The sequence below is a fragment of the Sceloporus undulatus genome, chromosome 3, assembly GCF_019175285.1.
Source record: "Sceloporus undulatus isolate JIND9_A2432 ecotype Alabama chromosome 3, SceUnd_v1.1, whole genome shotgun sequence".
Classification (NCBI taxonomy): Eukaryota; Metazoa; Chordata; class Lepidosauria; order Squamata; family Phrynosomatidae; genus Sceloporus; species Sceloporus undulatus.
Window position 1 is genome coordinate 159735640 of NC_056524.1, and position 27634 is coordinate 159763273.

The 27634-nt window shown below is 40.1% G+C and overlaps 1 protein-coding gene across 1 annotated transcript in view; it reads left to right on the plus strand.

Moving 5' to 3' along the window:
• Positions 1-17420: 17420 nt before the first annotated feature.
• The window catches only part of RGR (retinal G protein coupled receptor), a 31614-nt gene continuing 21400 nt past the window's right edge, over positions 17421-27634 (plus strand). The window contains exon 1 of the mRNA XM_042460882.1: positions 17421-17567. Within this exon, the coding sequence (XP_042316816.1) occupies positions 17486-17567 (82 nt within the window). The 5' untranslated portion in view covers positions 17421-17485. The remainder of the gene's footprint in view (positions 17568-27634) is intronic.

Below are 27634 nucleotides of genomic sequence, written 5' to 3' on the forward strand. Positions count from 1 at the left end.
GTGCCCCTCCTGGTGGTCTACTGCTTGCATTACAACTGATCTTGGCCAACACAACATCACTGCCAGCCACACAATGATATATTGAGTGCCACGTAAAAGCATGACCTTAATTCTGCTCCCAGCTGATTGTAAAAAAAGTGATGTCTCCATGGTAGTAATGAGATGGGCAAGTAGTATGAAAGCAAATCAACATATTGCAGAAGGATCTGTTATAATGGTCCTCTTTAAGATGACAGTTTCTATGTGAAATGAGTTTTTACCATAAGGAAACAATGCAATACATGAATGTCCACTTGTGGTATGAAATGGTATAGTCAGCACTCAGGAAGGGCTATGCTACACAATGTTTCGGAATGTGTAGTTCAGACTTCACTGTTGAAGAGATAGTATTTTTGGTTCATACATAATGAAGAGGAAATACAATCCATGGTTTTTATTTTCTAGTTCTTTCTTCTTTCCTTTTCTTGTTTTTAGCATTGTCTAAAGAGGGGTGCAGTGGCTCAGTGTTTAAGACACTGGCCCTTGATGATTGCAAGGTTGGCAGATTGGCAGTTCAAGACCCAAGAGCCACATGAAAGAGTGAGCTCCCGTCACTAGTCCCAGCTTCTGCCAACCTAGCAGTTCAAAAGCATGTAAAAGTGCAAGTAGATAAATAAATACCACTTGCTGGGAAGGTAGCAGTGTTCTGGGCAGTCATGCTGGCCACACGATGACAGGTCATCTTTGACATCACTGGTTCCCTCAGCTACGTAACTGAGATGAGTACCTCCCCCTACAGTCAGGAATGTCAAAGGGGAAATCTTTACCTTTAAAGAAGGGAACTTCTATATCCAGTGATATTCTTAGCCTCTTTTGGATACTATATTTTACCCAATATTAAGGCCATTCTGTTCATCCAAATTTTCGTGGCTATATTGTTTGTCTGGGTCTTGGAATTTGGAACTGTTGCACTTGCATCTCATCACTTGTGTATTTGGGTCAGTCATTTTCTCTCAGTCTGACCTAACAGAGTTCTATGAGAACAAAGGGGAAAAGAAGAGAAAGCCATCTGTGCCCCCTTCTGCTCCTTAGAGAAGAGGCAGTATGTAAATGTAATTAAGAAAAACATTCTTCTGGAATTTGTTTCATCCATTTCACTGTGTGGGGTATTGTGACACCTCTTGCTCATATTATGCCAAAAGTAACTTCATCTGTCCAACTAGCAGTTCCTTGGACTGTATGAAGAAATATTGAGGATCACTTGTTTTAGCTGAGGGCATTTCATCTGTCTTAGTATGCTGCTACTTATTGTTGTTATCATTGTTATTACCATCATTATCATTATCATTATTATAATAACACCTTTTGCTGAATCTGGGAATAATTTACAAAGGTTAAAAGTTAAAAGAGATACAACTAAAATACCTTTAAATATTTAACCTTGCTTTTGATGCAGATTGTTTGTTGATACTACATTTTACCCAATAGTGAGGCCTTTCTGTTCCCAAATTGGGGGACTTGACTTTTCACAATCTAACTCTTATCTCCTTCAACTCATATCCTGTTATTTTCCAGAGAGTCTTTCAAAAATCAGGAACAGGGATGGACAGATCAATTTCACATCATTTTGGTTTCATTTCATTTCTAGTTTCCTGGATTTAAATTAATTTCTTTTTACTTCCACTTCAGTTTGCCAATTGATTTTCAAAGTTAGCATGATAAGTCATGCATATTTTTGTTAACATTTCTATATATGCTAATAATATATGTATATTATTGTAGTTTGTTGTTTTGTGCCTTCAAAGGATGTTTAATTTGTGATTCTGAGACTTTAAACTGCTTTTACATGATGTTTTAATTAAATGTATTTCTGATTGTATTTTATATTGTAAATTCTTGTGATGCACATCTGTTTTGAAATTGTAAACCACTTTGATCTCCCAGGAAAAGCGGTATAGAAATAAAGATTTTATTTATTTATTATTATTATTATTATTATTATTCAAGTCATTTTCTACTTATGGTGACTTTGAGGTGAACCTATCATGGGGTTTTCTTAAATAATATATAATAATAAAATATTTATTTCTAGCCCGCCTTTCCTGTGATCAAGGTGGGTTACATACACATGCCAGTACAGCATAGCAATACAATATAAAACACAATAAAAACAACAAATACATTACATTAAAAATTGCAATAGCAATTACAAATTACAAAATCTAGCTAGCTCGAGATACTTCCACACATACAGTAAGAGAGGGGAGGGCTATATCGGGGAAGGCTGGGGAAAAGCCTGTTGAAACAGGTAAGTTTTTAACTCCTTCTTGAACTGGTCAAGAGAGGTGGCCAAGTGGAGCTCAACAGGAAGCGAGTTCCAGAGCTTTGGGGCCGAGATAGAGAAGGCCCTCTGCGTTGTTATGGCATATTTTGAGTCTGGAACTCTCAAGAGTTGCTTCCCAGTCGATCTGAGAGTGCGAGGCGGATTATATGGAGAGAGACAGTCCTCCAAGTACCCTGGGCCCAAGCCATTTAGGGCTTTATAGGTAATAACCAACACCTTGTATTGGGCCTGGAAGCGGATAGGCAGCCAATGAAGATCTTTAAGTACTGGTGTTATATGGCTGGCCCTGGAAGCTCCAGTGACCAGTCTAGCTGCCATATTCTGGACCAATTGCAGCTTCCGAGTTTGGTACAAGGGTTGCCCCATGTAGAGCGCATTACAGAAATCCAACCGAGAGGTTACCAGAGCATGTACTACTGTTTCAAGGTCCCCCCTGCCCAGGAAGGGTCGCAGCTGGCGTATCAACCAAAGTTGATAACAGGTGCTCCTGACCGTCGCATCCACCTGAGATGTAAGGTGGAGTGATGAGCCCAGAAGCACCTCCAAACTGCGAACAGTGTCCTTCAAGGGGAGTGTGACCCTGTTCAGGACAGGTGGACAAACATGCAGTCCTGGGCCGAGGGAGCCTATCACAAGTACTTCCGTTTTCTCTGGATTCAAACTGAGTCTGTTTTCCCTCATCCAACCCATTACCGAGTCCAGACAGGCATCTAGAGGAGAGATGCCATCCCTGGTCACCGCATCAGTCGGAGACACAGAGAAACATATTTGAGTGTCATCAGCGTACTGATAACACCGCGCCCCGTGTCTCGGGATGATCTCTCCCAGTGGTTTCATGTAAATGTTAAATAGCATGGGAGACAGAATGGCTCCTTGAGGGACACCGGATGTCAGGGCCCTCTTATCGGAGCACACGTCTCCCAGCTGCACCATCTGGAATCTACCTGAGAGGTAGGAATGGAATCACTGGAGAGCAGTGCCCCCGATTCCCAACTCCCTCAGGCGTTCCAGAAGGATACCATGGTCAATGGTATCGAAAGCCGCTGAGATGTCAAAGAGCACCAACAGGGACACGCTACCCCTGTCGATGCCCAGACGAAGATCATCGACCACAGCGACCATGGCAGTCTCAACTCCATAGCCCGCCTGAAACCCAGTTTGAAATGGGTCCAGATAATCAGTATCATCCGAGATCGATTGAAGCTGGATTGCAACTGCCCTCTCGATCACCTTCCCCAGAAAAGGCAATAGCGAGACAGGCCGATAATTGTTATGCATCAGGGGGTCAAGGGAGGGCTTTTTGATCAGTGGTTTTACAATGGCAGAATTTGTTCAGAGGAGGTTTGCCATTGCCTTCCCCCGAGGCTGAGAGCATGTGACTTGCCCAAGGTCACCCAATACCTTTCAGGGCCAGGCAGGGAATTGAACCCTGGTCTCCAGAGTCATACTTAAACCACTACATCACACTGACTCTCATGCATAACATAACCTCCGACATTTTACCAATGAAAAATGGGACACATGTGGCCAAGTAACATCAGAATGTGGTCAAGATGGCAAAAGTTATTGATGAGGAAGAAGAACATACAAGCCTAGGAGAGGCTGCCATAGTTTGTTTTTGCTGAGCCTATGCGAAAGGCAAGATTCTGCCTCTTTCTGTCCGCTATCCTCTGTTGAGTCAACTGAATGGAAACTCCTTTTGCACTTTGAACTCAGTTTGCAGCAACTGTAGTAAGCTGAAGACAAAAGGGGAAGGTGTGAGGAGGAGAAAGAAACTAGGACCTTTTTAATTATCTGAAAAGGTGAAGCAATAAAGTATTAATTGGAACTGCCCCTGCCAAACTGATATAGTTAGAAGACATATATATGAATATTTGTAAGAACCTTTTCCAGTTTTAATGCAATTTAGCACATTGTTTTCACCAATACAGGCATCTATTTGTGCACTTTTTGACTGATGACACAAAATCCAGGAAATGTGAATATTAAAACAGATCAGTGCGTTTGGTGTTTTGGTTCAGGAAGTGGAAATTAAGTACATCGAATTAAAAGGTGAACAAATGATTTATCCCATCCCTTGCCAGGGATGTAAAAATGTAGAGTTCCACTGTGGTAAAGGCATCAATGGGTACAACCCACTGTTTCCAATTGACATTTTTGCTTTTTAATATACCTGGATTTGTTGTGGTCTGTTATCAAAGCTTGTTTTGCCTCAGAGTGGCATAGAGTCAAAATCAAAGAGTACATACTTAACCCACTCCCCACCAGCCCATTACCTGGATGGAAATGAATGCATTGCTGGAAAGGTGGCACAGAGCTCATTCTTCCTGTTATATGTAAGCCTGATCCAGAATCTGAGACACAACATAATCATTTTCTTCAGCAACAAGCCAGAGGCAAATTTTTGGGAAACTAGAATGAATTAAGCCAATGGGCTGCTGTTGATTCTGAATGTTCTTTCTTTCATTTGGAAATGACACCAACTCTTCCTGTATCACTTAGCAAAATCCACTATTCTGATGGGGACCATAATAGTATTACTCTAAGCCCTGCTGGGTCACCTCAGCTTAAGAACAGTGCATGCCTCATTCTGCAGAGCTTGTCATAAATTCAGTGAGCAAGCAAGTAAGCGAATCAACTTCACGTGCATTCTGTGTTTCACTTCCTCATGCAGCCACCATTCCAAGAAGCGAAGACTGGGATGTCCTTCACTGTGGTCCTGTTACCTGTCCCCACCACTGTTCATATACTGAAGCAGAGAATGTGCAGACATAATTGTATCAGTAATACTATCATACACAGTTCTTAGCAGAGCTCAAAAGTTTGTTTTCTGAACCACAACGGGCTGGAACTCACCTAGTCAGTGTGGCATCTAGGAATAGCAAGAATTTTTCCAAGGCCTGGTTCTAAATTGTACAAGGACCTACACTGTATAGCAACCCTCAGATGACAAGACCACTCACTAAGGCAAATGACGTAGCTGCCACGACGAGGATTAGGTTGCCAATAAAGGGCAATAGGTAGCTTACTTTTGTCGTTATTATTTTTCTACTGCCAGGGAATGAGAAAACTAGTTGTGAGATCTTATGTGTCATGTACAAGAATACTTGGTTAGTTTGAGATACTATGGTGCGTTACAGACCACCCAAAAGCGGACGGTCTGGCGCCGGCTCCATTAGCTGCACCGAGAAGCCTTAGCGCCAGACCGCGAGGCTTCCCAGCGCAGCTAAAAGGAGTGCCGAAATGGCGCTCCTTTTTGGCCCCCAGAAATGACACCATGAGGCGCAAGCCACACACTTAACGTCACTTCCGCCGCCCACATCTGGACGCTTTACGTCAAGACGTAAATATGGGCACACCCATATTGTAGATTAGGCGTAATATGGCAGCGCCATTTAGTAACGCGTTCCGTGCATCCTGGGAGAGAATGGTTAGGAAGGTGAGAACCTCCTAACCCTAGCACGCCCCTTCCAACCCTAGGATGCACAGAGCGCATACTAAATGGAAGTGTGTAACCCGCCTATGTACCTTTACTTAGAACATAAGGAGAGGTATATAACCCTGTTCTGCCTCAGCCATCAAAAGGTCCCCGTAAGCAGGCCCACCAGCTTTAAAATTTCTTCTCCACTATAGTGGGAATTAGGAAGACAAGTAAGGAGCAGGACCACCCATGCTATCCCCCCCCCCCTTGGTGATAGTCACATGAAGCATTAAACAGAAATATAATGTCCATCTGAACAGCAGAGGCAGGCAATTGCCAGGGGCTGGGAAGGTCTGCACTGTAGCCCTACATTATCTACCCTACCATGCCTTGTTATGCCTGATTTTTTTACTTGGCCCAAAATGTCTACAGACAAACACACACATTAGGGGTGTGAAGATAAAATTTTATGTATTTTGAGAGGTCCATTGGGCTGCATTGTACAAAGGAAAGGTCTTTTTTTATTCAATGGAAATGATTCAGTACTAGTTGGCTTCTTGTTTTAAAAAGGTCTTTCCTAAAACCCTGCATGGGCCAGGATACTCCAGGAATAACCCGGAGTATCCTAACCCCATAGCTGCCCTGGCCTGTCCCTGGTCCTCAATTCCCACACCACTGCAGCTGTCTGCATGGATGTCCTATTGAGCCACCTAGCACATTTGCCCCCACTGATAATTCACTTCTGAGATCAGAATGAGGTGCTCAGCGATAATCGCATGGCTGGCCACCTTGTTCTTGTTTCAGCATGAACAACCAATGGTGGTAGAGGAAGTGCCAGATGACTCAGAGGAACATCCATGTAGACAGCCATGTTGGCATGGGAACAGAGAACCAGGTAATTGTGGGGAGCTGCAAGGCCAGGATACTCTGGGCAACCCCTGGAGTATCTTGGCCCATGCAGATAGAGCCTTAGAGTAAGGAAATACCTTTTTAAAACAAGAAGCCAACTGGTACTGAGTCATTTCCATTTTTTAAAAAGGCATCTCCTTGGCACAAAGCAACCCAGTTACTCTCTCTTGTCTCTGTTTTCAGCTGTTTTTAAAATGTCCCAGTTCCTCTCTCTCTCTCCCACTTTCTCCCTTTTACTTTGCTTACTTCATGCATGGAATGCATGGAATTAACTCAACAGGGGAGAAAAGAGAGGAAAGGACTGAATCATATTCTTCCCAATAGGCTCAGGTAAAAGCAAACTGCTGCAACCTGTCCTAGCTTGTGAGTTGTTCCTCATTAGTAACTTGTCATTGACCACTCTCTGGTGTTTCTTAGCAACACAAGTTCTGACTTTATTCTGTGAAATGTATGTCCTTCCTCTCACTAAGAAGAAAAAATTAGTAGGTTTGTCATAGGATATAATATTTTTTCCAAAGGAAATATTGGGCCATCTGGTTGGAAAGAACATCCTCTGAAAAATCCTTGACTCCTTTCACATGACCCAGTTTTGGGGGCTGGGGAGATTTACAGCTTTATTCGTTGAATTTTAAATCATCTCAAATGAAAATGAACCTTTCTCCTACTACCACCTTTCCCATCCAGTTTAGGAATTAAAGCAACAACAACAATAATAACATAAGAATGCTGTAGAATTTATGCCTGCTCAGAAATCCTATCATCATATTAATTATATTATTGTAATAATAATAAAAGTCTCATAAAGGATACTGAATATCCATGTTATTTGTCCCCTTACATACTGCACTTATTATAACTGTTCTGCTCTGTATTTATCTGAAATTACAACATTTGTATTTTCATTGTAAACATTTTCAATTAAGGGATGCTAGTTTGAATAGCTTTTTCTTTACACAATAAAATATTATGAGATTTTTTCCCCATTGTGGCTATGAACCAGATCTTTTTATACCGTACGGAAAGTAAATAGGCAAGAACATTCTTCCCCCCTCTATTTCCAATCAGAATTTCACAAAATCTTTGTATAAAAAAGTATTGTCTTCTTCAGAATGGCTTAATAGCCATGTAACCTGCAATTCTTTGGGCCTCTTCAGAGTAATTAAGAGTACGGTATTTGAATTATTAGATCCCTAAATGAACTGACAACTGGGCAATCCTACTATGCGTATCACTGGGTGCCCCAAGTTCTCCAACATAGATCTGATCCTGAATCCACAATTCTAGAACTTTGAATAGTACTCTGCACCATTACTTAAAATATTTTTGTGTTTTCCAATAAGTGTCTGCCCGTTTCTTTTACCATTTTTGACATGCTGTCCAAATTTGACAGCTGAGATTTTAATGCTAAAATCATTGTGAAAAAAAGTTATAGCTAGCTCAATATTGGTATACTTTGTTAAAAAAGAAGAGTGAATTTCAAGTGATGATTTTTTTTTTCAACACAAAAATATTTTCTTTGCTTTACCCAGTGAAATGGTGGATGAAAGCTTTGCTGCAGCCTGTACCAGCCAGTGAGATAGCAATTGCCTGTCCTTGCTTAAAGCTCACTTCTTAGACCTTACAGTATCCAAATGTTTTTGCTGTTATTTCTGCCTCAAAGCTATCCTGCAAAGGATTCACAGAGAAAATTAGATTAGTCATGCACATTAAAGTTCTTGTTACTTTGACTGGAATTATTACTAAAAAGATGCCAGAATGTGTAAAGGGGTTGACATTATTAATTTGAAAAGAGTCTGTACTAGGTTATTATAATCTCTGTCTTTCATTTCAAAATCACATGCACATAAAGTTTTTTGAACAGATTCTCAACCGGTGTAAGAAAATTCAGCCCAACTAAGTTAGGTCAGGTTAAATCAGGAACCTTTAGACAATACCCTACTTGTGCTACCCCCTAATACTTAACTAGGATCATGGATTATTAGAACCATCTTCACCACTTTGCATCAGATCGTAGAATCCATTTTGGTCTTTTCTTCCTTTTTCCCCCCTTTTTTGAGATGTGAGCCCATATCTAGACTAAGGTTGTCTAGATTTAATTATTATGGTCTCTTAATTCTAAGAGACCCTTGGGAAATGGCGTTCCAGGAAGAGAATTAGGATCAAAGCACTTCACTCAAACTACAGTTCTCAATATTCATGTCAATTAAACTTTTATAAAAAACATTAGAACAGAGGTGGGGAATGTGTGGCCTTCAGAGGTAAAGCTGAGACATTCTCAGCGTCCCTCACCATGTGCTGCTTTGTCTCAGGCTGATGGAAGCATACCTTCCAACATTTCACAGGACACATGTGGCCATGCAACATGAGTATGTGGTCAAGATGACAATAGCTATCAATGGAGAAACACACAAGCTAAGAGTGGCTGCAGCAGTTTGCTTTTACCTGAGTGTACAGGGAGGGTCAAGGTCTCACGCCCTCCTCTCTTCACCATCCCTGAGACATTTTATTTGCAAACTACTTTTGCACTTTTCAATGAGGCAAATTCAATAGGGAAAATAATCAGCATACACAAGGACACATAAGCTTATATACACACACAAAAGCTAGGGAAGCAAAGGTGAGATAAGTGAATAGATCTGAGACCTTGCTAATGGTGACACCTACCAACGTGTATCTTGATCCCTATCAATAAGAGTCCAGTACCGAGAAGACTCAATAGCCATTGCAGCAAAGATGGGAGGGTTAGCCAGCATACTGAGGAGCCTTATCTAGCCAAACCAATAGAGTGTTTCCCTGCTTGCAAACTAGACTCAAGTCCAGCTATTTTCCATACTTTGACCCTTGGAAGTATATAGCTGCCACTGGAAGCTGTTTATCACTCCCATTCCAACAGACATTGAGAAAGCCAGAAGTTAAAAAGTTTGGTGCTTTTATAAACACTCCTTTGCAATCATTTTAAGAAATGATTAATGTTCGGTGTTAACAGTATGCTTCTGAGATCCATATTCTAGCTGAAAACTCTATCTGGTGCAAAGGCTAGAAAGAAACCTGGTTTCAGATTCCAGGCAATGCAAGCATATTCCCTTATCTCAGAAAACATGGCAATAGCAAGAGATCTGGAGAAGAAACAGAAAATGGATCACAGCAGGAAATAAAGACAGGCTGTTAGAAAGGCAGTATTTACAGATTTAATGGTGGCTAGATAACATAAATTCCTGCAGAGCAGATTGGGCAACTGCAGGGCATCTCAGAGCTATACTGCCACCATGCTCCACCCTGAATCCCTGGGGACCACACCAGCTCTTTTTGTTTTCAAAATTAGAAGTGACCATATTGTGTGGTTTCAAAGTGGTCTAGATGTGCCAGAATAACCTTGAATTGAACAATTGTACCCCACTGAGGGTTCTAATTGATAAAAGGTAAAGGTAAAGGTATTCCCCATTGACAAGGTTGTCAGGTTGTGTCCAACCATAGAGGGTGGTGCTCATCTTCATTACTAAGCCCAAGAACCAGCGTTGTCAGAGACTCTCTGTGGTCATGTGGCCAGCATGATTTTACAGAAATCTGTTTACATTCCCACTTAAGTGGTACCTATTTATCTACTTGCCTTTGCATGCTTTCGAACAACTAGGTTGGCAGAAGCTGGGACTAGTGATGAGAGCTCACCCCATCATGCAGCACCTGGGTCTCAAACTGCCAACCTGCCGATCTAGCAATCAACAGAGTCAGCATCTTAACCACTTGATCCACCACATCTCCTGTTCTAAGGGATGCAACTCTTAATTTGGAGGCCTTTGTTTTTTTTTGGGGGGGGGGGGGGCTTAGGAGGACTCTGGAAGCCTTGGCAGGCCACATGTGACTCATGGCCCATTGACCCTGGTATAGAGCTTGATTGGTTGCCTGGAAGCTGTGGAGAAAAGATGTTGAATGAAAGATGTGTTTTATTCAACTCTTTGCCTCTGTCTGAGGCCTGAGTGGGAGTCCCACCACAAATCCCACACTCTGTACTGAATCCTGCCATATAGACTAACCTCCAACATGAAAGAGTGGGGTATATATCATGGAAGCAAGGAGCATCTGTGTAGGTATTTACTTGTATAAGTCCTCATTATTGTAAAATACACATAGTGAGGGAAAGCACATGAACCCAAGGCTCACTTCTGCATGTTACAATTTCAGTATGTGCTCAGGCCATGGGAGCGCCACTGGCTGTTGGAAAGTCTGCCAGTGTTTCCTGTTGAAATTGTGTGATCTTGTAGAACCTGTTATGGTAACCCATGGGATGAATGTAAGCCCAAAGAAAGGGCAAGGAGAGATGCATCTGAATACTAATACATCCATGTGGCTGTCATAACCAGACATTATGGATCTGGCATGAAAAGAAATAGGAGGGGATATAGGGATGTAGTAATGGTTGATATAGTGAAATAAAAGTAATTTGATGTGGGGAAATAGCGCTATAGTTAACTAGAGAGAAGCATGAAGGGAGGGAGGCAAGAAACAAAGAGGGCTGTAATCTGAGTGAAATGCCAAGTGGGAACAAATGGACAATGGCAGGGGAGAGTCATAGTTTATGGCCCTGTTGGTTTCCTGAGGGAAGATGGTAAACAAAACAAAATCTTCCTTCCTGGGAGAGATGAATCCATACAGGAGATGGGGGAGTTGGAGGAAAAGTGGCAGATTGAAAAAAAAACCCTTTGATATGGTGAGAAACACACGGACTATGAGCTGGGACAGGGAGGTTGGAGAGAGAACCCTTAATGATGGCTGATTTGGGGACAATTCAGATTTGACACTACCACATCTTCAGCAAACCACAATCTTGGATTCTGGATAAAGCATTAGTTAATTTACACTAATATGCTATTCTGGTTCTTCAAGTTTGGGTCTGCTGATCATAACAGTGGCAGAGTTCACAGCATTCTACATTCCTTGCCTTAATTCTCTTCACAGCAATTAAAGTATGTTTTGAAAGAACGTGAAGTCAATACTTCAAGGAGAAACTCCAGGACATACAGGCCCACATGAAACCAGCTACCAAGATGACTCTTTATGCATTTATACAGGCTATCCGAATGCACAGTGTAGAGAATGATTGCATGCCACTGAGCAGCCAATGTTTTATGTGCATTCTTCTGATAGTCAGAGGACAGCAGAGATCTGGCCCTCCAGATAATGGCGAGTTGCAACTCTCAGCTCCCAATCCTTTGTTCAGTTGTAGCTCCCATAATCCCTCTTCGTCAGCTGTGCTAAGCCCTATTGGAATTTGAGTCCCACTGTACCTTTTTAGGAAAGACCTTCTGTACCCCTTGGAATAGCAGCTACATCAGAAGAGGTGTATGTATGCAATACTCTCCCTGTGTCATGGAAAAATCTGTTTTTTCAGCTGTGTTCTGCAGAACAACTCTTCATCCCCACCCCCACCCCTGCTTAACTAGCAACCACTTACATTGATTAGAAAAGGGAATGGAGGTGCATTTGAGGACACCACTGCAGTGAAAGTGGAATCTGCTCCTCTCCCTTGTTGACCCTAGCCACTCCAATGAATTCAAGCTGCTCCTGTCTGTTTAACTCCTCTTCCCCCTTTCAGTAATTTGCATAACTATGTCCTGAGTTCTGTTTATTAACCACATCAAAGTGCAATGGAATATTCAGGAATGGCTTTGGTTTGGGTATGGATTTGCTTTTCTTTTTTCCTGGAATATATTGGAACTGGTTGCACCTGAGAAGGTAACAATTTGCTCTAGTTGCAGAGTTCCTTCCCTTTCCTCTTTGCTTAATTTAGTCCTAAGGAGGGGGGGGAAATAGGGGAAAGGTATGTAGGGATGTTGATTAATGAAATAAAAACCAGGGGAAATATCTCTATCACTCACTTTAGAAATGATATCTCATTTTGAAATTTTCTCTCACTTTGAAAGAAATGATTTCTCACTTTCATAAGGCACAAGTAGAGATCTTAGAAGGATTTCCCATGGTTTTCATTTCAGTAAACAACATTCTTACACAGCTTCTGTGAAGACTGGAGGACTAATTCTCTAGGAGACATTTCTTAACTTAGGCCCAAGACAGGTGGGCTGAAAGGGGTGTGGCGGCAGTGACTAGGGCTCCAGACCGCGCAGCAACCGCATGGTCCAGAACCCTAGTATGTAATGGTGGCAACCTGATGGCAGCATCCTGTCCACATAGCCACCTCCATTTTCACATAACGGACGCATAGTATCCATACATCGCAGTACGTCCATTATGTCACAAGTGCGCTATTGATGCACTCACGATATAACCTGGGCACCGGTAAAATAACCCAGAAAAACTGGGTTCTTTTTACTCCGGAGGGACGTCGCATGGTCTAGTGGCTGCGGCGTCCCTCCAGAATTAAAATGGGTGCCTGCAGACCACTATTTTGGGGCGATCTGTACTGCGCCTAACATTTAGTGGTGAAAGCACCCTTAGTCAAGCTAAATAGAGTTGGAAGATATTCCAATGCTCATCCAGTCTAATATGTAACCAGTTCAGGAATCCACAGCTAAAATAGCCATGAGAGGGGACCATCCAATCTCTGCTTAAAAATTTCCAATGAAGGAGAATTCATTATTTCTCCCACCCCTCTGCAAAGTCACTGTTAGGTAGAGGAAAGAAGGAGATGGGTGCTGAATGAAGATTATGTTTCTGTGAAGTACAAGCCATGGGAGAGCCTTATTTTGGATCTCCTGCATCTCATTTGGTTTGAATGTTAATTTCTCTTGAGCCTTATTTACTATTGCTCTATCTAACACAATAGTCCTGATTTTCATCTCTCCTCCCCCCCCTACACACACACACACGTGCACCATAAATTCTTTCTGATTGCACAACAGGAAAGTTAGGAAAGGACAGGGAGGAAAGGGCAAATTCAGGTTTTTGGAAGGAATGTGTGAAAACTGTACTACAGTCTGGTATGAAGGTTTCTTGGGCAGCTCTAACCACATGTATATAATACCTATTAAATTATTACCAACAGTACTGAACATCTATTCATAAAGAAAGGGGAAAATCCAACTCCTGCTCTTCCATGTCCCCTTCTATGAATGGCTAGTATTGTCACTGATAAAGCGTTTTGTACAATGCATACAGACACCTAATTAATTATCACATTCTCCTGTTTCTTTAAGGCAGAGGTTGGCAATTGAGGGGTGGGATTTTTCACCCTGACCCCTATCCTTAACTTACTCTGACCCCTACCCTGTGCCAAAATCCCTCTTTTCTCATCCATTTCCTCTCCAAAAATGGCAATGGAACAAAATGTAGATTTAAAAAATGTCTTGGGGGGGCAGAGGGAAAAGGCAGTATCTGAGGGGGTAAGGTTCTAGGAGTAGGGTTTTTTTGTATGTTTGCATGTATTTGGAGACACATTTTGCATTATCTGGGTGACAATCACCTGACAGTTTTTTTGCGGGTAAATTTAAAGGGAGGTGTTGAGGCCAGAAAAGTGGAATCTGGGGCCACATGCAACCCAGAGGCTGCATTTTCCCCATGCCTATTCTAAGGAGTAAGAGTGTCTGTCCTGCTTTAGAAGTATAACCATCTTGAGATGTTTGGTCAGGATGGGGAAAAAATGACAAGTTCAGAGCCATGGTTAAATGGGGACCTAAGCTCAAGCCACCATACATTGGATCTTAGGCATCAAATGTGACCCTGACAGCTCATTTAATTTTGTATTTTTTCAGGCTTTATTGGCATATCAGAATTGACTTGAAGGTACAACAAAATAATAGTCTCCCCCCCCTAAAAAAAACCCATAAACAACTTTCTCCAGCTGGGACACCATCAAAATAAACATGAGAACACAAGGGGCCATGTACAAAGCTGAGACCAAATAATTTTTCTGATAAATTGTGCCCATGAGGCTTTCACTGTGTGATGTCAGGAGAAAACAAAACAAGATGCTTTTGGACCTTGCTAAAAGAGCACACAAGGGATGCCGAAAAGGATAGATTTTAGGTAACAGCCATGTCCTTTCACTGGAACAGCCTGCTTTCCTTTTCTGTGAAGATTATAATAGGGAAAAGCCCTTTAGAAATCCACAACAGGGACACTGAAAAAGATTTTACAGGGTGGGCTCATAATCCCATTTTAATGGTCTGTAAGTGGCTGGTGTTGAATAGGCTGTAGTCTCCAGATCTGTGTTTCTGCTTGAATGTTCAGTAGAAAGGAATCCAGCCTGAAGCCCTTTTATTGTGAATGTAAACAAAGGACAAAGGCCCTGTCTATACGGTTTATTTTTTGAGAATGTATTTGTTATGAATACAGTCATGCAAGCTATGATCCAACAGAAAGAAAAGGTAGGGAAAATGAAGCTCATAATAACGCAATATTAATGGGTAAGTTTACTATTATCACTTTTCCTGTGTACTTACCAATAAAGTTTTAGAGGTTTTTCCATCTGTTTGAAATGTATTAATTGCATATAAATTTTTACTAACCAAGAGAAATGAGGTTGATTTACTTAAGACTACTAAATTTCATAATGTAATAGGCCACCAACAGCCAGCATGGTATAGTGGTTTGAAAGTTGGACTAGGACACCCAGAGACCAAGATTTGAATCCCACTTAGTCATGGAAAGCCAATGGGTGATCTTGGGAAAATCACACTCTCTCTAACATAGAGGAACATAGTGGCAAACTTTTTCTGAATAAACCATGGATAAACCCTAAAATAGGATTTCCACAAGTCAGAATTGACTTGAAGGTACACAAGAACAACAAAATATGCATTTCCTACCATATATGAATTTGTTACCTTTTCCAGAATTATCCTATGTTCCAAGATTATGTGGAACATTCAGCATCATTAACAGAGTTAGTAATACTCTAGCACTAAAGCCTGGTTTCTGAATTGCTGAGGAAATCAAGAATATGTATATCGAGGTTATTTTCTGTACATAGGAAGCTGTTTTATACTAAATAAGACCACTAGTTTATCTAATTTATTATTAACAGCTCAAATCGGCAATGCTCTGCAAGGTTTAGCAGGATTCTTTCTGCACCCTACATTGAGCTCTCTGGAACTGACTGGTCGCCTCCATTCAAGTATTAACAAAGGCCACCCATACTTACCTTCTAAAAACGGATGAGATATAAGAGTTCAGGACTGTATAAGGCCGCATACAGTAGCGCCTTGTAGGAAACTGTGAGCTCAACACATTTATTTTCTTTCCCTCTATGTACATCACACTTTGAAATCAGGCTGTTTTGTGCCTTGGGATCAAAACAAGCAATTCTGTTTTGTCAGCTTCCCTCTGTAGAATCTTGCAGAAGTTTCCCATATCCAGATATCATTGTGTTCCTCATTTCCTTTCCAGCATGCACACCATTGGCTGCCAGTGATGGAGAGAAGAATAGAAAATTCCAAACTTTATGATGTCACAGCACAGAAGTGAGTTCAATGAGACAGGGCACTTGATACATGGCAACAGCATTTGAGATACCAACTGGCATAAAATAGCTTGTGGTGATTTCTATTCACAGATGCAAAATTAGAAATGATTTTTTTAATGATTTAAACAGAAATACATTTTAGGGCTAGTCTACATGTAAGAGTACGACGTGAATTGGTGCTCATTTGCAGATTCATATTAATGGTTAATTGTCTTCACAAATTCACATCTGTTCGCATCTGTTCCTCTGCTGAAAATGGGCCGCCATCCAAATGCAGGTGGACGTCCACACATACTGTAATGAACATTTCTGCAGATTTCACCAGATATTCAAGTAAAAACCATGAAGATTTTTTTTTCCTGCAAAGTTTAATGAGGTTTTTTTTGGGGGGGAGGGGGTACAAAAAGCCCAGACTCCTGCAAATCATGTGCAACCAGATCACATTCCACTTTACTGGAATAAGGAGTATTTTAAACATAGAGATTACATCTTAGCCAAGACTGCTTCTTGTTTGTGCCATCTGAGTCTGACGTCCAAGTGCGACCTGTTGAAGGGCATCTTAAAGATCTATCGTCTCCTCCTTATGGGTCTTTATTTTTCAATTAGACTTTGACTGGACAGCCCTTCAGAGAGAGGACACCTTGAAAAATACACCTATCTTTTGGTAGCTCTTCAATTATAGGAACTTCAGGCCATATTAAAACTTACCCTGTGTATCACGTTGCACAAAAATATGCAGATTACAAAGTTCCATGGCCTTTTTGACCTACTTCATCTCAATGAACAAATTAGATATGTAACTCATTTGCTCCTCTACAAACCTATGAAGAACAAAATTACAAAACAGGACCAGGAACGCGAGGGCAGGGGAACACTCATAATAATTGGAAAAAATGCTCCTTTCATTCCTTTCATAATAATAAAGAAATGTGAACACTAGAAATTCCTTTGGTCCCCTTCCCCCTAATTAGACACTGAATAATGTTTGTTTTTCAGGTCATTTCCCAATTACATACTACTGTGTCCCTCAGCCATTCCAACCTTTCTTAATTCTTTTGCAGTGTTACAGACTTAGGTGGACAGGGATCTTAACCTTGTCTCCACAAAGGCCTTGTTGTAAATTTAGTGAATGCTGTTCTTTTGCCATGGTTTGCAATATGATGGAAGTGTGAGGGGGATGGGAGGGGGGTCTGTCCATTTCACTAATGGCATTCTTCTAAGGATTGCTGGGTCGGATTTAAAGCCCCAAAGCTTTTATATAAGAACTTTCATGTGTCTCCACGTGGTTTGCCTCTTTAAGAAGGTGATGGGTTTAGGCTACTGAAGGAAAGGGGCAGAATTTAGTGTAAAGAAATAATAAGTACAGTTAGCTGGCTATAGCAGAGAGCCCAAAATAGGTGGCATTTTTACTACAAATATGGTTACTACAGCATATCCCGTTCCTGAAGGCTTCACTGAAGTAGAAGTGTTTGTCATTGGTACTGCCTTACTGGTGGAAGGTAAGCTGGAGTCATTTGTCACAGCAGGATGCTTCTCTCCTGTTATTTCTGCAATTTCAAAACAATAGAATCATAAAGAATTTCAGATGGAAATAACAATTAATCATCTCCACTTACTAAAAATCAGCCTTTTAAAATGTATTAGTTGGTATCTGTCCTTGAACCAGCATGGGGTAGTGGTTTGAGCATTGGACTAGGACTCTGAGCAAGTCACACTCTCTCAGCCTCAGATGATGTCATGGCAAAGTCCCTCTGAAGAAACTTGCCAAGAAAACCCTCATTGATTCACCTTAGGATCACCGTAAGTTGGAAACAACTTGAAGGCACGCAACAACAACAAATCTATCTTTGACAAATTAGTTTTGTTTTAACAGACATTGTTGGGGTACCCACTGAAAGCCAAGTTTAGAAAACTTAGTTTTTGAACTACAGCTCCCAGCATGCTTTATTCAGCATGTACAGTTATAAAAATGATTCTCTTTTTCAATAGGGAAATGTTGGATAGCTTGGACTGGAGAGGGAAGAAATTCTTCCAATGGAATAGTATGCCAGACAAGTACCCACAAATTGTCTCACCCTTGACATTAAAGGATACCTCAACATGCCTCAATGCATTATAAGAGATGTTGTGTATTTTTATACGCTAGTTTATATTTCAGGGCTTTTTTGCAAAAAAAAATAGTTTGTATAAAAATGTTATATTTTGTGTAAAATACAGTCTTCTTGCACAAAAATATATTGTGCTTGCACAAATTACTATTTTTAATGAATGAAATTTTTGCATAATTGCTCAAATCCTCTCCTAATCTTGCCCAGTAGAGAAAAGCACTAGAATTTTTCATCCTTCTGTGTGAAAATGAAATAAGCTAAAAGTTACATTCCTAACACTAGGTTATTGCTGTTACGATAACCACGTTATCTTCTGTTCTAGAGGTCTCTTGGAGGTTGGTTGTAATGCAGAACTGTCCTTTTAATATATATATACTCCAAATTGGCCAGCTTTTAAGAACTGATAATATGGTGATAAGATTTAAATTTGGATTCATTGCAGGTCCCTCTTTTTTAAAACCAGAGTTAATTAGCCAAAAAATAAACTAATTATAGTCAATATTATTTCAGGCCTATATGTGTAAGCATTAGTACTTGCTACTGCAAGCCAATTCCTATTAATCATACTAATATTATTTATCCATCCATTTGTCTACTCACCTTGAACTTTAATACATTTTTCAGCTAAGTACTATTGATGTTAAAGGAATTTACAGGTCACTTTAAACACAGTGGCCTCATCTTTTTGTGCAAGCATCATGAAGGAGGAGCATCAGATAGCTTCTCACACTTGTTTCAGCCCAGTTGTCTATAGATCCTCTTTAGCTGAGTTCAGCCTAATTGGGCTAGGGCTCAAACCTCTGCTAAAAATACATAGCCTATTGAGATGTTTGTATCAGCCCTAAGTGTGATGGAACCCATATGCAGTCCACAAGCTAATAGTTGTAGACGGCAATCACTGGAGGTATTTGCTGGATTCATAATGGTAGAAAAGCAGTGGCTTCCCGCTGCAAGATGCCCTAGAGAGATTTGGAGAGTGACCATTCAAGATTCCAGTATAGCATCTTTGAACCTATGCAAACCCAGCTTGAAAGAGGGCATACTGAATCATTTCATACTACAGAGGACCCAGTGTTTCAGTCATTCCATTGAGCTGTGATGGGGGAAATGATCAGTGAAAGAGATGTGAAGACCTGGGTTGGAAACCCAGAAAAAAATTGTGGGGAGACTTGTTATTTTCCAATTTTTTCCTCAGTGTCTTTCCCCAAGAAAACTGAGTGGAAATGGATTATGGAATATGTTGTTTCAGAATGATGACTCAGATGTTTAAGATGAGATGTTTATATGTTTTCCTCCTCCCTCCCCCTCGTTATTTGTAAAAATAATGTGGCAAGTAAACATTGTTACCCAAAGAAGGGTGGGGGACTGGGGTCCCCGGCCAAGTATGTCAGCACTACTTTAAATGTTGGAAAACTGGCTTTACAAGAGGCTGGGTAACCTTTAGGACCATTGGCACCTGTGTATGCCAGTAATAATTGAGAAGAACTCCAGGTTTGGTTGAATTAAGAAGGTTTTATTCAGAAAAATGTAGAGGGCAATCACACACACACAATAACAATTCAAACAGATGCAACATTCACAGTTAACCAAAATGGAAATACAGTGGACCCTTGTTATACGCTGGGGTTTGGTTCCAGGATCCCCCGTGTATAACAAAATCTGTGTATGCTCAAGTCCCATTCAATACAATGACAAAGCAAAATGGTGTCCCTTATTTAAAAAAAAATGGAAAATCAAGGTTTGCTATTTGAAATGTATACTTTTTTTGAACATTTTCAAACCATGTATGCTTGAATCCATGTATAAAAAATCCGTGTATAAGAAGGGCCAACTGTATGGAAAAAATTGCAGAGTTTGAGGGATTTAAAAGGATGGTATTTTTCCTGTCCAAAGACCATGGAAAGTGGTTCAACATACATGGAACACAGCCTAGGACAACTGAATGTATACTGTGTGCACAAAGGCTAGGCTTTTGAAACCAATATTTATACTTGAATACTAGCCTCTGGGGATGTGCAATCCTACAAATAACAAAGGTTTGATATTCTTTCCCAGGAATCAGCAATGGGTTTCTGGACTGATTGATGGCTTTAACTTTTGGGGTGACGAAAACAGTAATTGGATCAGGACAATCCCAGGGTAACTGGACAGAGAGGGTGGCAGGAAGCAGGGCAGGGAGTAGACAGAGAGAACTGGCTTACAACTTTGGTGCAATGAGACCTCTTTTGTCTCTTGGTGCCAGAAGAAATGCAGAGGACATGGGGGAAGGAAGGAGCAATTAATACATCTATTTAGCCTTGATTCTATTATCACCTGGACCATCCACATGCCTTTGGTCTTCACTCGTTTTCTCCTCAGTATCTTCCCTGGTATCCCTAAAAGTCACTATGACTTCTCAAGAACATGCTAGCTCCAGATACAGTCTGTCCTTGCCATATGCAGGGGATCCATTCTGGAACCCCTCACGTAAGGCAAATTTTATGTATGCTAGAGTCCCATTGATTTAAAGCCATTGTGTCCCTCACCGCTCGCCGTCCGTAGAAGCTTAAATCCATATATGGCGAGGGTGCGTATGCCGAGAGCAGATGGTACAAAATATGAAAATATGCGGACCCTAAATACAGTGCAGGGTATACAGAGTTTGCTAGCAACATTTATATAAGAAAGTATTTGACATAATTATAATTCCTGATCTTTGTTTCTTTTTCTCTGTCCTTATTATGGGAATGAGTTTTTTATGTCTGCTTGGCATTCTGGAAGGCTGGGGAAACAAGATCATTTTCTTTGTTCTCCTAATGGCAATGGTTTGTTCTTCTTCAATGATTTTTCTTTCACCTCATAAATTGGCAAAAACAAAGAAATTCCTTATAGGTTATTTGTTCCTTACAGTTCAGGACCTTCTAGCTCCATTTGTAACAATAGCATTTTTAAAATATGTATGCTGGAGTAAACTCAGTTTGTAATTATTTCTTGAATAAATTATACCTTTAATATAGTAAACATACACTTTTATGCCAAGCCAAGTTAGACATAGTGTGTTTCATATTTCTAAACTAACTAAAGCCTGTTACAGACTTCCAAAACAAAGCTGCTTCGGGTCTCTTTGGAGGTGTGCTATTTAAATGATGCATGGGTCCCAAGAGTCCAGAGGTCGCACTGGAGTGCAGCTTTGGTTCAGCTTCTGGATTCTTAGGATGCATGCATCATTTAAACAGCATACCTCCAAAGAGACCCAAAGCAGCTTTATTTTGGCAGTCTGTAACAGGCCAAAGTGACTTTCATTCTGAGTATTAATACTGAGTTTTAATATTCCATTTTTTAAAGAATCTTCTGTCAATTTCCATTCCCACTCTCTTCCCATGGCATCAATATTTCTGAAAATTTTACATCTCTAGTCAGCAATCAGGCTGCCCAGTTAATAGATCCTTGTAGCCTGCCAATGTGCGTAGATGAAAGAAAAAACAAGATATGTGGCCTTTTGTAGCCAATCCCACTTTGTATATAGGTATGACCCCTGTGCCTTGTTCCTGTTGCAAGGCGCTCAAACTATGGATGATATCCAGTTGTGAGGCCACATCACTGTAAATGAGTTACATTTTTGTACAGTTAGTTTATGCCACTATACAATGTTTGTACATATTCCTAGGAGGGAAAAGGAGACATAGGGCCCGAACAGATAGGCTGAAATAAAGCTGCTTCGAGTCACTTTGGTGGTGTGCTGTTTAAATGACACTTGCATCTTTATAGGCCAGAAGCTGTGCCAAAGCTGTGCTCCAGTCCTTAGGACTGGAGCATGGCTTTGGCATGGCTTTCAGACTCTTAGGACGCATCCATCATTTAAACAGCATACCTCCAAAGTGACCCGAAGCATCTTTATTTTGGCCTGTCTGTTCAGGCCCATAGCTACACCATCAGGACTATTTCACAAGCAGATTACTATTTCACAACATGATTAGTGAATAGCAGTTCTGTTCCACTACGGGTCCCATTGCACAATGGGACAACAAGACATTGTGTGGTGCTCCAACATGCATTGCCACAATTAACTTAAAGCATTATGTATCATGTCAAAGATGAAGGTAGAATCTCAATCTATATGTTTTAATAAGTGCTGATTATCACACACTCTGTGTGTTTGCCACTGAAAATAGACCTGACATTCTATCGGGTATCATTGCATGTGTTTGATACACAGACAATTACTAAAATTTGTCTGCAGCTGTTCATACTTTAAAATTTGACTTGTACACTTAAAGCATCTTAGGTCTGTAAACAGGAAAAGTAACATAGGTCCTGTTTGTTTTAGATTTTAGTGGTTTTCTCTACCATTTTAAGATTACATGAACTTTCTATTTTTTCATGATTTTTATTAGTTATTGCTCAAACATACACAATGCTTATAATACAGTATATAAAAATATACAAGCATAACGCATTTTGATAACATTTATAACATCAACGCACTCTATCATATCTTATTCATCCATTTAACTTAACTTTCATTCCTCACTTGTTACTTCCTGTTCTTATAGTCTTTCCAGTTTCTTTTCCTAGCTTATAAATGTAATTTGTCTTTCATTGAATAATTCTTCTGCTTGTCTCATTTTTCTTTGTTATTCGTAACTATGGAGGGAAACAGACTGCCCCAAAGGAGTGGCTTCCAGTGCCAGATCAGGGCTATGGCAACCACACACTGCAGCCCCAATCCGGCATTTTCCCGGTGCAAAAAGAAGCAGCCGAAAGTAGCAGGAAAAAGGTGCCTTTGCCACCGTCGTGGCAGTTTTTCCCCATTTCAGCAGCATATGGAGTCAAAATGCCATGCTGCCAAAATGTCTCAATGCTGCCACCATGTGATTATTTGGGGCGGTTTCATGGCATGTTCCCAGCATCTTGGGGGTGTGGGTCATGCATACGCAATGGCCCCAAGTCACTGGGAAGCTGGCTCTTTTTGCCAGTCTGTACCAGCAGTAAATCTCTTTTTTCCCTTTTCTAACAATCTTTTTATATATGAGATGGTCCTCAAGTCTATCCTTTAACTCTTATTTGTCTATACCTCTTTATTTTCTTAACTTCTTTCTTGTTTCCTTGTTTACCTTCCAGCTGGTTTTTCATGCTGTTTTGCTTTTCTTTTTCTTTTCTTTTTTTGTTTTTGTTTTTCCTTCTTCTTCTTTTTTCAAAGTTTTAATTCTTAATTTCAATATTCACTGCTTTTATCTGTTTATTGTTATTTTTGACCTATTATTATTTCTTCTCGAATAACTTTGTTGCTAACTTTCCCCATTTCTGTTCTAAATATATTAACACTTTATCCCAATCCTTGAGATATTTATCTGATCTTTCATTTTGTATTCCCCTAGCCATCCTGACCATCTCTATTATTTCATAAAGTTTTAAGACCCATTCTTCTGTGTCTGGCACTTTTTCTTTTTCCCATCACCTGGGATAAACCATTCTAGCAGCAGTTGACATATAAAATAAAATACAATTTTTTCACTTGATCATCTACCATGTTTAACAAAAAATATTTCTGGTTTAAACTCTTAATTAACCTTTGATATTTTGACATTCTCTGCAGCCGCTCCCAACTTATGGAATGGCCTCCGGACGAGATCCGTCAAATTACCAATCTAGAGAGCTTTTAAAAGGCCATTAAGACGGATCTCTTCTGGCAAGTCTTCCCGGAATAAAATGCTCGGCCACAAATAAGACTTCCCATCCAGTGAACTCTGCCCATGATGATCTTTATTTAGCTTAGTCGGTTTTAATATGTAGTTTTTAATCTTACATTGTTTAATCTTGTTTTAAGGGGGGTATTATGTATATATGGATGTATTTTAACCTGTTGTACACTGCTTTGATTGCCTGGCAAAAAGTGGGATAGAAATAAAATTATTATTATTATTATTATTATTATTATTATTATTATTATTATATTGTGCAAACAAGATTATGATGTTGTTTTATTAGGATTTTTCAATCTGAGATAAGCCATTATTTCAATGTGAGTTGAGCATCTTCCTCTGTATTTCTACCACCAAAAATATGCATATTGCCGCATCCCAAATTAACAAGGAAGCAAACTATTGTCTTACTTCAAGTAGCTGTTCAGTTTAGTTTTCTCACGCTAAGGCATGGTTGCATAAAGCACAGGGGAATTTTATTTAACTGATGCATATGTTGCAACTATTTGATTGTCATAACTATGCACACTATTTGGGAATTACTATTTTAATTATATGAAGTCTAATAGGGAATTAATTAGCTCATAGACAGAGTCTGATGGATCCCAAGTATATACAACATAGAATTAAGTAAACACAATTTAAAAAATTCATGAACCAGGGCATACTATGGAGAGATTAGTTTGTAAATGGACTGACAACTTGAAGCAGAAGGCCTTTAAGAATTGCTGTAGTCATGTGAGAATGAAACTGTCCAGAGAAGACTGAATCTCGCATATAGGCATGCAAACAAAAAACACTGGATAAAGAGACAGAAGCTAGAATATGGAAGGAAAATGCTTTCAGAATATAGAATTGAATTCTGGAGATAGAATTGAATTCTGAAATATAGTTTTCCTAGGATCTCAATAGATAGATCGAGAATGTAGATGCAGCTGAGGTGCAAGGCAGCTCCCTACACCTATTCCAAGGAAAGAAACCTTTGAGAAAGGGAGTATGTAATTCATTGCTTTGACAACTGATGAACCTAAGGTGATAAAAAGAGAGTGCTTAGGGACAGCAAAGCTCTCAATGCTCTCACTCAATATCAATGCAAGCCAGGGCTGAATGCATTGGGAGACTGCTTTAACAAGGCTCTGTGGTTAAAACACCAGGTTCTGCCAAAAATAAAAAATCCACTTGCAAGATTCCATACACAGATGCAAATGATTTCAAGCAAAGTGGCTGCAATGTGATTTTCCTGAGCAAAGTGATTTCCAGTGATGAAGTGACTTCAGCAATAAATCAAGCAGAGCAAGAAAAGTGCAGAACAAGTGCTGGTAGTACAAATGGCCCATCATGTTTCTAGAACATTTTTAAAACAAGGAATAATTAATGAAAATGAGAAGAGCTAGTTTTGGGTGTGCACATATCTCACAGGGACCAGGCAAAAGAGAAGATTTCCCTCCAGCTAAGGGGCTATTCAGATGGTGAAAATAATCCCAGTAGAATGTGGGAATTCTGCTGTGGTAGATCCAGGTTACAGTTTATATTGGACAACTAATTACTTACCTTTACCGGATGTGCCTACACACATTGTTATTCCTCCTATGCTGTTACAACAGCATCCTTTGACCACTGAAGAAGACTTAGTGTCGAAACGTGTTTGGTCATTTTAACGTATTTCTCATTTGTAATGGGTGTGTACTGTTATCCCTCCCATTTGTATCTATGGAATTGTTAAATACTTTATCTTACCTTCATTTTGTATGTCAAACATTTCCCTTCACTTTGTCTATTGGTTGGGATTTATAGTCTCTTAGCCTAGTACTCATTGGATATATCAGCATTTTTACTGACGGGTTTGAGTATTATTTTATTCTACATCCGGGTTCTGCACACAGACCCAAGGATCCCTGTCTGCCTAATAGTTTGGCAATAGTTTTAACCCACCCCTTTTACATATAACCCATTATTTTATTCTGTTCTTAATAAAATTGAGCTATAATTTGATGCATTTTCCCCTAGACACCTCTGTTCTGCCAGACTCTGTTTTTATCAAAGGAGTCACAGACAGAATAGGGAAATTGGTGAGGAAGCACAACCTCCAAACGATCTACAAACTGACTAAGAAAATCCAGCAAATGTTGCGCCCAGAGAAGGACAAGAGAGACCTTCTCACGGCCACAGGAGTTTACCACATACTGTGCATCTGTGGACAAGTCTACATAGGAACCACCAAATGCAGCATCCAAACACAAATCAAAGAACACAAGAGACACCACAGCCAGAAAAATCAGCAGTAGCAGAACATGTTATAAACCATCCTGGGCATAAAATTCTATTTGAAAACACTGAACTTCTGGATCATGGCAACAACTATCAGGTCAGAATGCACATAGAAGCCATTGAAATCCACAAACACCTAGACAACTTCAACAGGAAAGAAGAAACCCTTAAAGTAAACCAAGTTTGGCTACCAGTCCTGAAAAACTCCAAAATCACGACCCAGAATGTGCAGATGAAAACTACCTAGGGTGAGGGGGTTTCCCAGCAGACAATGAAACACTAATTAAATAGACACCCTGACCTGAGGCTTTGTCATTCAACACCGTTAACAATACACAGATTAACATGTAAATCACTTCCTCTCAACCAAGGGTCACACAATATATATACCCCACAGACTTCCATGCCAGCATTCTCTGAGGATGCCAACCACAGATAATTGTGAAACATCAGGAATAAACTCTTCCAGAATATGGTCACATAGCCCGAAAAACCCACAAAAAACTATGGAAGTATTTTGCTGGTACCTTAGCCTGTGTATGTGACTCACTAGTAAGCTGACCCCTGGAGGTTCGTGCTTGCTGCACTTGATTTCCCCAGGCATTTTCTTTTATATCTGGTGACTCCACCATCTCCTTTACATATTATGCCACATGAGACAAATCATACACCTCTCAGGACATTGAATCATAGAGCTATACAACTGAGTAAAGAGATCAGGTAAGTTGCAGTGTGTGCAGCAACCTACCAACACAAGGTATGCTTAAAACAGTAGATCAAATAGTTCTAAATGGTTAGGAAATACATCAGTAAATTTTAGTGAGCAGTTCTTTGCTTTAAACAAAGCTGTTAAACTTTATTATAGAATATTTGTCAGGCCTTGGGAGAATTGTTCAATTGGACAGCTGGGGAAAGCAGATTCAGCATCCAAGGACATCTGTTTGTGAGTAGAATAGGAAAATTACCTTAGCTAGACATGTCAGGGAAATTATGTTTATGTTTGTGATCTTGGCAAAAAATGGTCTAGACCATTTTGTAACATGTAACATCTAAATGTGCTTATCATATCTTTTGCTCCATCTGTGTGTGAGAGATGCCCCCTGAAGAGATGGTGGAGGCACAAACAAGCCAAGTTTCCATCAGTAATTTCCCACTGCATTACTAATTAAGTGGGGGGTTCAAATCAGTGGGTGGTGACAATGGAAGATTTCTATTTGCTTCAGCAGAGAACATAGTGCAAAGATGATTTCCAGGAAATTTTCACTTTCAGCACACAATGGCCTTGATCTAAACTGAGTAACATACTATTGTCTCCGATGGACACAAATATTTGCATCCACATCACAAGATGCGTTCTGCTATCTCAAAAAAGCTAGAATGAACATTAGCAGATTGGATAGATGAACATCTGCATTGCCTGGGCTGATGGAAGATCACTCTCAGATAAAGATCTCCCTTGATCCTGTCTGTGTTTATTTGCAAGTAAGTCCAAGAGAGTTCAGTGGGACA